The 12,429-nt window shown below is 39.8% G+C and overlaps 1 protein-coding gene across 1 annotated transcript; it reads left to right on the plus strand.

The window, feature by feature from the left end:
• Nucleotides 1-2,830: 2,830 nt before the first annotated feature.
• On the plus strand, nt 2,831-6,316 carry LOC103406908 (leucine-rich repeat extensin-like protein 4). The gene has a single exon (XM_070806113.1). It carries the CDS (start codon nt 3,372-3,374, stop codon nt 5,712-5,714), a length of 2,343 nt encoding a protein of 780 aa, XP_070662214.1. The 5' UTR covers nt 2,831-3,371; the 3' UTR covers nt 5,715-6,316.
• The last annotated feature ends 6,113 nt before the right edge of the window (nt 6,317-12,429 follow it).

Genomic DNA, 12,429 nt, shown 5'->3' on the forward strand with positions numbered 1-12,429 from the left:
TTCTACTTCTCACACATATTTTTTATTTTCGATCGTCGGATCGGATGAATTGAAGAAGATCAACGGACATAAATTATCAAGGATGTGTGAGAAGTAAAATGAGGTGTGTGGATAGCACATCCCAACTCAAAAAGGATCCTCATTCGTCAATTATGATGAAAAAAGATACAATAACCAATAGTATCAAAAAAAAAAAAAAAAAAAAAAAAAAAAAGAGACTCAAAACGCTAAAAAGTAAAGACGGTGGTGCCAAAATTAAATAAACTCCGGGTCCCTTCGGCGGAGGAAAAAAATGGCGTTAAAACGGTGGGCCTTTTTGCTTTAGGTTGCGTTTGGGAAAAATAAGAAAATAAAAAAAATAAAAACTGTAAGGGGGCAGTATGGTCTTTCCAGCCAGTTCCCAACTGGAGCGCTTTTGCGGTGGGTGTAGACGCGTACATGGACGCGGTGCACCACACGGACGTGGACCCTCATCAACGCCGACGATCCAGCCGGGCATGACGTGACCCGTGGGCCCCCAGAACACACGGTTACCTTGGGCGATGTGAATGTGTCGCTATATGGAATTTTATTGACCCAGTTTGATGGGCCCCACCTACGTGCTGGAAGGGGAAAACGGAAAAATCACCGCCCGATGTGTTTTTTTAACCATCATTGATGATTGGCATCAGCATCGGCGGTCAGACGGACGCGATGCACTGTGATATTTATGCATTGCATTTACATGGCATGGCATTTATCTTTTATTTCGTTAAATTCCGGATCTACCCTTCTTCATGAATGCTAAACTAAAAGTAACGTATATCTTTAATTTTTATTTTTTTTTTGGTTGGAGTCTCTTAATTCCTTATGATTACATATCCTAATCTAATTATCTTAATTCCTTTTTTATTACATATCCTAATCTAATTATCTTATTTTCTGCCGGCCACCATTTATGCATCAATTTTTACCTAAATTAAACAAGGCAAATCTTGTCATAACTAATTTGTCTTAATTATTTGTACCTTATTCTTAGACTCATTTCGCTGTCTTTCGTTTAATTTTTGTCTCATTTAGCTGAGATAGACATATATTTATTTTCTCTAATATTGAGATCATACGAGAAATATTATTTCTTTTCCATCGAAGAAAAGACGAAAATATGATCTCAACATGGCATTACAATATGAATTTAAAAAAAAATTAACAAAATGTAGTTGGTAGCAAGATAAATTAACAAAATGAGATTGTTGTAAAAGATTAACTATGATAGAAAAGCATTGGTTATGCGATGTTTCCTCCCTTAACTGGGTTAAGTCCCATAATACGAAACCTTACTTCTGTTTTTCTTCCTCATTCACTACTTGATTTTTCTTTAAGTTTTGGCCTAAATCTTATTGGCTATACACCGTGCAAAGCCTAAGCAACCGCTTAAATTGATTTTTAAAACAGTGAACATTTGTACTATTTAGGCTATTTTTTTTTTTTTTTTTAAGAAATTGATTCATTTGACTGAATTTTTTTCCTAAGAATATAAACAAAAGGGACAAATAAAAATGTGAAAGTGAGTGATTTGTTGTTTTTTAGCTAGGTTGCATGTTCTAATTAGAGTTTTTCTATTTGAAACTTTTGTGGCTACTTGGTTAAGAGACAAGGATTCAGTGCGCTCCTCCAAATTTTCTACCGCCGCTGAAAAACCAAAATCATAAATAAACACGTATAAGAATATTTTGAATTGAAATTACTATTAAATACGTGTCTATTTGTGATTGGGTTTAAAAAACATTGATCACTCTTCTTTCAGCAGCGAATGATGGTTTAATTTTCTAATGTCGTCCTGCTCCCGCTCCTCAACAGGAGAAAATTTTAATTATAACAGGAACACACGGATAGTATACTACATGTTTTTATGTAAGTAGTGGGAAATTTTATTTTTTAAGTTACTAACTTTTTAACATACATATCCCACCATTTATATAACGACAAGTGTTGTACCATTCCGTGTCACGATCACACTAAAAAAATCTATTCTTAAACAGTGCCCCCACTCCGTGACGAGGAGAAACTCGGAAATGAAAACGCTCACAAGGATAATGACGTGATTTCACATAACGTTAGTGGCAGTTCATTTACTCCAAGAGACTCGTTTGTTGGTATGTTTTGACGAAAACAACCTCCATCCCCACCTACATAAAGTGGTCATTGAAATCTCTCACCCCACTAATTGGCTCCAAATTGTTAACATCCCGTGATACGCCAAATTATGATTTGATTTTAGCCCCACCAATTTTATGAAGTTTCATTTTGGTCCATGTAGTTTCACTTTTCGTGATATACCTCGCCCGTGAGTTGTTTACATGCTAATTTTGTTCGTTAAGGAAAGCAGCTTAATCCCGTATAAGCTTATGCAATGTTTCGTAACTTTCTAGCGCGGCACGATTCTCGTCACATTCTCATTCAAGTGGTGACATTCAAACTAAATTTATGGATGATACCAATTAAGCCATCTGGAACATGTGCAAGTGTTGTGCTTTACATGTAAGTTAATATGGTGATGATATCATTAAAGAAGTTGAATTCGAATTCAAACCAATTGATAATCGAAAAGTCATATAGAGTTACTTAAATATTGCACGCAGATGAATAAACTCTCTCCACAGCTTCAAAGCTACACTTGGAATTACATAATATCTAAAGTGAAACCTTCCTAAAACTACAGGTATAAAAATCAAGCTACCAACTCCCCCCCCCCCACAACAACTTTAAAAAAAAAAGAATTAGATTAATTATTGTCAACATTATTCATAAACCACCTAAATGAACAAATTTGTTAATATTTTTCTAATGGGGTTTATGACTTTATTCCAAACTTCAGCTTGCATAGAGAGTTGAATAATGGGAATGGGATTCTGGAAAAAAGAATAAAAAGGAGCAAATTGAGGGGGAGCGAAAGAAAGAGAAAGAAAGAGAAAGAGAGAGAGAGAGAGAGAGAGATTCTGGTGGGCTTTGAGCTGTGATTAGCTGTCTTTCTCTCTCTATCTTACTAGTAGACTAGTAGTAGAGAAACTATACAAACAAACACACATCTCCAAAATCCCTAGAAATCTGCCCCCATTCCTCCCTCCCCCACCACCACCACCACCACTTTCTTCCTCCTCAAACCCCTAACCCCATTTCTCTCTCTCCACATTTTCTTCCTTTCTCTCTCTACATTTTCCTCCTCTCTCAGATCTCAAGGTGCTCCAAAACCCCATTTGTAATCTCTCCTGAGAAAATTAAGAAAAGGGTTTTTTTTTTCCTTCTAATTTCCTCTTTCTTTTTTCTGGGCTCTTAATCTTTTGAAGAAATTTTTAAAAGTGGCATTGGTGGATTCAGATGTCTGGTGTGAGATGAAGAAGAAGACCACCACCCTCGTCCACCTCTCACTTCTCCTCACTGCCCTTTTCCTTGCCGCGTCATCACTCTTCTATGGTGCTGCTGCTCAGGAGGACCGACACCAACACCGCCGCAGCAGCCACATTGTCAGCCATGGAGCTCTCTCCGACGAGGAAGCCCTCTACATCAAGAACCGCCAGCTCCTTTACTACCGCGACGAGTTCGGCGACCGTGGCGAGCTCGTGACCGTCGACCCCTCGCTCGTCTTCGAGAATGACCGGCTCCGGAACGCTTACATAGCTCTGCAGGCGTTGAAGCAGGCCATTCTCTCCGACCCGCTCAACATCACGGGCAATTGGGTGGGATCTAATGTCTGCAAGTACACCGGAGTTTTCTGCACCAAGGCGCTCGACAACAGCACGATCAGGACCGTGGCCGGGATCGACCTCAACCACGGCGACATTGCCGGGTACTTGCCGGAGGAGCTCGGGCTGCTCACGGATCTCGCATTGTTCCACATCAACTCCAACAGGTTCTGTGGAACTGTTCCTCACAAGTTCAACCGCCTCAAGCTGCTGTTCGAGCTCGATTTGAGCAACAATCGGTTCGCCGGAAAGTTCCCTCGAGTGGTTCTCCAGCTGCCGAAGCTGAAATTCTTGGATCTGAGGTTCAACGAGTTCGAAGGGACGGTGCCAAAGGAGCTGTTCGACAAGGACTTGGACGCCATTTTCATCAACCACAACCGGTTCCGGTTCGATCTGCCTGATAACTTCGGGAATTCGCCGGTCTCCGTCATCGTCCTCGCCAACAACAAGTTCCACGGCTGCGTTCCGGCTAGTTTGGGGAACATGTCCAACCTCAACGAGATTATCATGATGAACAATGGGTTCCGGTCGTGCTTGCCGCCGGAGATTGGGATGCTGAAGAACGTGACGGTGTTTGACGTCAGCTTCAACCAGTTTCTGGGGTCGCTGCCGGAGTCAATTGGAGGGATGGTGAGCTTGGAGCAGCTCAATGTGGCGCACAACTTGCTGTCGGGGAAGATTCCGGCGAGTATTTGTTCGCTGCCGAATCTGCAGAACTTCACTTACTCGTATAACTTCTTTACGAGTGAGCCGCCCGTGTGTCTGGGATTGGCGGGCTTTGACGACAAGAGGAATTGCTTGCCGAATAGGCCGGCGCAGCGAACGGCGGCACAGTGTAAGTCGTTCTTGTCCAAGCCTGTGGATTGTAGTTCTTTTAGATGTAAGCCTTTTGTTCCGTCTTTGCCTCCTCCTCCTCCGCCCTCGCCTCCACTTCCTTCGCCTCCTCCCCCGGTTGTTTTACCCCAATCTCCGCCACCACCGGTTTACTCTCCACCTCCACCACCACCTCCAGTGTTGTCACCGCCACCGCCCCCGCCCCCACCACCAGTTTACTCGCCACCGCCACCACCGCCACCAGTTTACTCACCGCCCCCACCACCACCACCACCTCCGCCGCCGCCACCACCACCTCCACCTCCACCTCCGCCTCCACCCCCACCATCACCATCACCTCCTCCTCCACCAGTCTATTCACCACCCCCGCCGGTTTACTCGCCACCCCCACCATCACCACCGCCTCCAACACCATCGCCACCCTATTGCGTGCGGCCCCCTCCACCTCCGCCACCAAGTTCACCCCCACCACCGGTTCCATTGAGCTCTCCACCTCCACCTTCTCCTTACATGTACTATTCACCCCCACCTCCACACTCGCCTCCACCTCCGCATTCACCACCACCCCCACCGCATTCACCGCCACCCCCACCGCATTCACCGCCACCACCAATATATGTCTATCCATCACCGCCACCTCCTGGACATTCCCCACCTCCCCCGGTCCTCTCACCACCACCACCAGCACCACTTTGTATAGAACCACCCCCTCCACCTTCCCCACCACCACCATGTATTGAATACTCACCTCCCCCGCCACCTCCTCCCATTGTTTACTTGCCGCCACCTTCACCCTCACCCCCACCACCACCTCCTGTCTATTCTTCTCCACCTCCACCAGTGTACCAGTCCCCTCCCCCACCATCCCCTTCACCGCCTCCCCCTGTAGTCCAATACCAATCACCACCACCGCCAACACCTGTTCACTACAATTCCCCACCACCACCATCCCCATCACCCCCAATTCCATGTGAAACCCCGCCACCTCATCCATCACCCCCACCAGTTCACCATCTTTCGCCACCGGTTCACTACAGTTCTCCACCACCACCAATTGTTTATGAAAGCCCGCCGCCTCCCACTCCTGTATATGAGGGCCCATTGCCACCCATCTTTGGAGTTTCGTACGCGTCTCCTCCGCCGCCACCCTTCTATTGATTCTTTTGAGAATTTTCTCCTCCTCTAACCTTTCCCAGAGCACAATCACCAAAAACTCAACAGTCCTCGTTCACATTCACGGCTTCTTCTCTCCCCCACACCATCATTTCTCTCTCTTTCGGGCAATTCTCATCGCTCGTGCAGAGTTAGAAAAGCAAAAAAAAAAAAAAGCATAAAAGTTTGAGTTTGTATGCAATTCTTGTTGTCAATCACCCATTTCGGCATCGATGAACAAATGTCTGAAGAAACAGAGAAGAAGAAGAGGTGAAAGCATAGAGATGTAATATCAGTATAGAGAGAGAGAGAGGTAAGAGGAGAAAGAAAGTCTCTCCCATATTTATTTGAAATTGTTATGGATTATCCATTTGATGAGTTGTGGAGAATAAAAATGGCAGAGAAAGAGTAGGTTGCAGAGAATGTGTATGTATAGGAGATGCATTTCGGAGACCATAGTTCACGCCACAAACACAGCGGCACCACCTCCTTCCGCCGCTGCTGGTTTTGTGGTGGGTTTTATTGTTATTCTCTATTTTTTTTATCATACTTTTGTTTCTTCTCAATTTCCAAACTTTATAGTATAATCATGAACATTTTTACTTGTATTATTAAGTTTCAGAGTTCGTCTCTTTCGGGTTCGCTTCTGATTTCCATTTACTTCTGTTTGTGTTATGAGCTTGTAATCTGCATGCTATGTTATTTGTTCTTCACTTTCAGTCCTCCATTTGCTTGATCGAATACAAGTGAGAAAACGGGGCTGTAATTGATTTTCGATGACCGTATCGATCATTAAGCAAATGCAAGACTCTGTTGCTGATTGTTTGCGTCGTTCAGATTCTGGGAATTGGAACTGGATTGACGAGGAGGAATCCATGTTCATTGCAGCATCAGTGTTTGACAATGACACAATCACGTAGAAGCGGGATCCCGTTACGTTACGCAGGATCGGGCACAGCAGGCCGATTGGCAATCAGCTGGCCAAGTACGATCTTGATCCTGCAAAACGGGATTCCGCATCATATTTATTTAATAGTCAAGGTGGTAGGTCATGTCCGGCTGGAGGGCCCTTGATTTTCGATCGAGACTGGAGGTCCCAATTGGCAATGTGAAATCATGAATTGCCGGACGGTGCCCTGAAAGTCTCATTGATTTGGTGCGGCATTCAATTTCTCATCTGATTTTTTTTATTAGTTAAATAGTTGGTTGGGATTGCTATCATCATCTTTCATGTGGGCTTCCCGAATATCATATCAAATTCGGATTTTGAAATTTCGAATTCGAAACCTCCCTTATTCCTTCACTCTCACACTCCTCAATTCCTCCTCCGTTGGAATTTGAAACATTTCATGCTTTTGATCATGAAAAAAAGGCTTTGAAATGGGCCATCCTTTTAGGGTCGGGATTCTCTCCTGATCTCTTCCATCCGGATCCTTCAATTGCGTGCGTTCTTTGATGGGTGCTGGCTCCGACTGCCGACCCACCACGCCAATTGTCGTCTTTCGGCTTCAGTGGTCCAAAACTGGAACCGGAAAAAGCAAAAATAAAAAAGTAGTTAATTGATTCCTGACCCTTCGATATTCGGTTGAATAGGTCGAATAGACACGATTAAAAGATCATGAAGGTCGATATCAAAGGGATCCGGAGAGTATCCATCCGGATCCTTTTGTCTTTTTACTACTGAATTCCTTCATCATCACGAATTGGTGTTTGTCGGTGTTGACTGTTGTCACTAATGCTTTACTCTTTTTCTCTTTTAAAATCTTGAGCAAATCCTCTTTCTCCTTTCCTGTTGTAACTTGTAACTTCACCTTTCATAGCTCCTTTTTGTTTTTCTGTCCCTCACTTTTTTTACCTGAATCCTGGACCGGATCTCTGTTTCTCCGGGACGGGGGTGGTTGGTCGGGTCTCGGTCCCGACCCGCTCGGTTATCATCGATCAAAGATTCAATAGAGAAACATTTTGGTGGAGACTCTTCATGGCACGATGCGTGGCTGGCATTGTCAATAACATTTGTCACGTTTTAGTTGACAATACCTACCACATACATTACGTCACGTGGTAAAGAAGTCCTACCTAAGTTTTTCTCGACTCCATCTTGGACGAAGAGATTATTAGGCAAGGCTGCCGCGTAGGGCATATATTCTCTCTCTCTCTCTGATGGTTGGATGGACATAAATAGGAGCACTTGATGGCGATGACCAAATGGCCAACTTCTCATGTGCTGTAAATTGTTCCGCAGCGGCCTGTCTTTCATTGCTTCCCTCTAAACTTTAAGTCCATGCAGTACCAAATCGAGCCAAACTCATAATTCGTGTCTAGACCCTGTCAAGTACCACCCGCCCCCAAATATTTGCCAATTGGCTTTCATTTGTGTATGTGCAGAAGAAGATGCTGCCCTTGCATTTTGAAAGAGAACTGATTTTCACGCACCCCTTTTAGCATTTTATTCACTACTATTTAATACTAGTCATTAATTCAATTTGATTTATTCTATTAGATGACCATAAATAAAGAGGAGTGTTTGAGAATCGAAAAAGAGTTTGTGAAAATCATTTTCCCTTTGAAAATCACATTCCAAAACCCATACCATGTTTTTTTTTGAGATTTACTTCTGAAATGGCTAAAATTGTTTTTTAACGGTAAAAAACACTTAATTAAATTTGGCATAGTCAAGTGCTTCTTTAAGAAGTATTATCAAGAGATCCGGACCACTTATTTTAAATTTTGTTACCCTATTAATCTATTTCATTTGTTCACTCCACACAAATTAAGAATTCAAATCTCTCTTCAACCGCTTAGGCCTGGTTTGGTACTGAAGTGATTCTGAAACAAAACTGGTATAACAAAAGCTGGGAGTTTTTTTGTGTTTGGTAAATATTCAGTTTCAGCTTTTTTCACAGTTTTGGGTGAAAAAAAGCCAAAAACAAGAAGCTGCAAAACTCAGCTTTGAAAAACCGGTTTTTTTCATATCTGTTTTACATAAAAGTTTACCAAACACTATAATACTGTTTTTTTTTTCAAAAGCATTTTTACAAAAAAGTTTACCAAACACTCTACAGCTTTATTTCACAACCGTTTATTCTCACAGCACAGCAAAAACAATTTTTTTCAAAGCACAGCAATACCAAACCAATCCTAAATCTTATAATATTAAACATCCAGACGTAGAAATTCGAAGAACATCTCAATTCATTCCACTTGTGGTTTTCTAGTCCTCTGTGGAAAACAAGATGCAAAAATATCCAATCAAGGGATGGTGATGTAACGTTTTGTAGAAATGGGGCCTCCCTCGATAAACCCCCCACATGTGATGTTAGCACTTTTTTCACCATTATTTTTATCATGAAAAAAATTGTAAAATTGATTAATTTAACAAGTTGGTTGACTTGTTTTCTTACCTGAATTAGGACATAACTGCCATTTAATATTGGACCTCTTTCGACAGCGTGAAATTAGGTCATACATATAAATGGCATCGGGTCAGAATTTACATTTACACTTCAAATAGTCATCATGTACTTCTTCATCTTTTAGTAGTGTTTATTAAATGCTATTGAATTAGTGTTATTTGTCTTTACCAGTGATTAAAATATCGGCGTAAGTAGAAATATCGATATACAAACTTATGCAAATATCGATATGCAGATTTATGAAAATATTGATAAATAGATCGATATTGGTTGCATTTGATGAAAATGATAAAAATTGGGTCAAGAACGTGGAAATTTTAAATGAAGCTTTAAAGAATGTCAACCACTGGTTTAGACGAATACAAAAGTTTTTTCAAAATTTAACCGACAAGTCAGAAATATTGATAAAATCTATTGAATTTACCCGAAATTAAGAGTTTCTAACTTCACTCCCATTCTATATCTTTTTCTAATTTTTTAATTTTTACGGAAAGATCGACCGTATCAAATAAATTTTAGTAGTAATTATATCTAAGGCTCATGTGAAGGTGTTCTGCTCCTTTTTAGGCTTTCATCATTTTGTATTAATAAGTCCATTAGTTTGATGATACAAAAGCAACATTCACATATGCATACAAACAAAAAGGATTAACAAAGAAAAAGTAAAAAGGAAACATAACATGGGTGCCATTAACATATGAACATTACATCATATAATAATTTTAATATATACGGCTTTTTTATTTCTTCCTAATAAAACAATTGATTGCCTTTAAAAAGGGTATTTGGGAAACAATATATTTGCAAATGGCCGGCAAATTGCAGGCAGTTGATGGTGTGCATCATCTACTTAATTTAGTGGATGTTTTGATTAGCTTGGAACCACTTCCACAAAACATGTCTTACATTATAAAAGTCAACGAGTCAACCACTACAGGATGGTTCAGTAGTTGGGACGAATTGCAAGTTTGTATTCTACCCGACATATTCAGAATTCGATTCCTGGCACTGATAAATCACACAATGGTGATGAGGAAGATGTTGAAATGCCTTTGTGAGTCTTTCCGACCCTTGAAAAAGTAGATTGACGTAGCGAAATCATTAACTAGTCTCTTTATTTTAAAAAAAAAAAAAGAAAAAAAAAGAAAAGAAAAGTTGACGAGTCATTTTTTATTAAAATTAATTTTAAGAAGCTGGCTTATTAATTTAGCTTCGTACAATAGAACTGGCTCAATAATTGAATGTTGCAGGTTATAAATATCATTTACTTTCGTTGTGTCGTTTTAACTTCGAAATCTCACTCCCTGCTAAGTAATAAAAATTAACACATGATACTTTAATACAGTGGTGGAAAGTATTCATGCATGTCCATTTTCAGTTACTTTCGTTGTGTCGTCTTAACTTCTAAATCTCACTCCCTGCTAAGTAATAAAAATTAGCACATGACACTTTAAGGCAGTGACGGAAAGTATTCATGCATGTCCATTTTGGTGGGATCTCAATCTCTAGCAATTCTTTTTTTTTTTTTTTTTAACAACTAACTATTTAATTCAACAACGTTATCTATCTACTAAAATTAATTTTAAAAAATGAAGTTGGCTTTTGCCATCGGTTACGAAAACGGGCCTAAGTGATTCAATGGGCTGGGAACTTATCGTAAAACCAATAGCAATGGATGTGGGCCAAAACCATTGTGATGGAAAAGCTTTGGGCTTCATTGCACTAGCCTACGAATGGTTTAGAATTCTTTCTTTTGGGCTTCACCAAACTTTTCTTCAACCAAAAATAAAAATTTTTATTTAAGGAAAAGACACGAATTACCCATTTACTTAACTTTATTTAACAATAAGGACAAAAAATTCAAACATAATATAAGACCCATGTGCGCGTTTTACCTTGTGTATGTAGCTAAAGCTTTGGCTCCGAGGGATGCACTTTGGATTGCAAAAGGAAGCAGTTACAAGAACGTGTGTGTTGAAGGTGATTCCAAATTAGTAATGTATGCAATTAAAGGCTCTTGCTCAACTCTTTGATGATTGAAAAACATCATCAAAGACATTAAGTGGTCGACGACTTTCTTTGACTCTATTTGTTGAAATCATGTGCTTACGGAAGCAAATTTCTGGCCGAATGCAGTTGCTAGCATTGGTTTTCGTTTTAGTAATTTTCAAATTTGAGAATGAAGAAAAAATTTCTCTGATTGTATTGAAATTGATTGTAATCGTGGACGATGTCTTATCATTTTATTTTATTAAGAAAAATTAATAAAATCCATCTCTCCTGTGAATGGTGTTTAAAGTTAGGAGCACGTGCATGCAGGGATCCATACATAAAAGAAGAACGTTCCAGTCAGAGAATGCATGAGAGATCCCTTCTTTAAGGGGTGTGATATTCACACATCATTTTTTTACTTCTTACACATTCCTTATTGATTACTGTCATTTGTTCTTCTTCAATTCATTCGATCTGACGGTCGAAAATTAAGAAGGTGTGCGAGAAGTAAAAAGATGTGTGTGGATAGCACACCCCCTTCTTTAATTTGTCTCTTTCCCATTTCTTTTTTTCTTCCTTTTCTTTTATCCTTTTAATTATATATATATATATATATATATATATATATATTTGTTCTCTTTACATTTTATATGGTGCTCCGCCGAATTGAAAAGTGAATTTTATAATATTCATCTGTCATGGAAAAAAGAAGAAAAAATTTGTAATTTATCTCTATATTCTATTTATATTTTATTAGATGTTATGGACCGTCTGATCCGAAAATTTTGAAGTGTCCATATTAGTTTAGCAGATGTTTAATTTGACGAAGACAAGATTCTTAGGAAAAAATATTTATTGGTGATTATCAAACCCTTGCAATGCGATTGATTTAATTTAATTGGATAAAAGCATTCATATGGATTTTATATATGTGCAAGCTGTGTGATTAATTAGGGTTACAAAAAATATGAACAAGGAATAAATTGTCCGGATAGATAAGATTTTCTCTTCAACTCATTGGGTTTTAGTTCGAACCTTCAATTGCTCGTTAGTGTAACTTAGAATAATTGTGATTTGTGACTAATATAATCAACAATATTCTTTTTGGTTAGAGTACACCAACAACAACCAAGTATTACACTGCTTTTTTTGCTTTGAGCCTCTGTCTTATGGTCCCTTCCTCTAATCGAAGCATTTGTAGGTATTATGTTCACGTGTTCGAATCACCTTAACTAATTTTCTCTCATTTTATCTTCAATAGCGGACTACCCTATTGTACCTTAGATATCCTCGTTCTTAATGCTGTTCTTTTTCGT

The sequence above is a fragment of the Malus domestica genome, chromosome 02 (assembly GCF_042453785.1).
Source record: "Malus domestica chromosome 02, GDT2T_hap1".
Classification (NCBI taxonomy): Eukaryota; Viridiplantae; Streptophyta; class Magnoliopsida; order Rosales; family Rosaceae; genus Malus; species Malus domestica.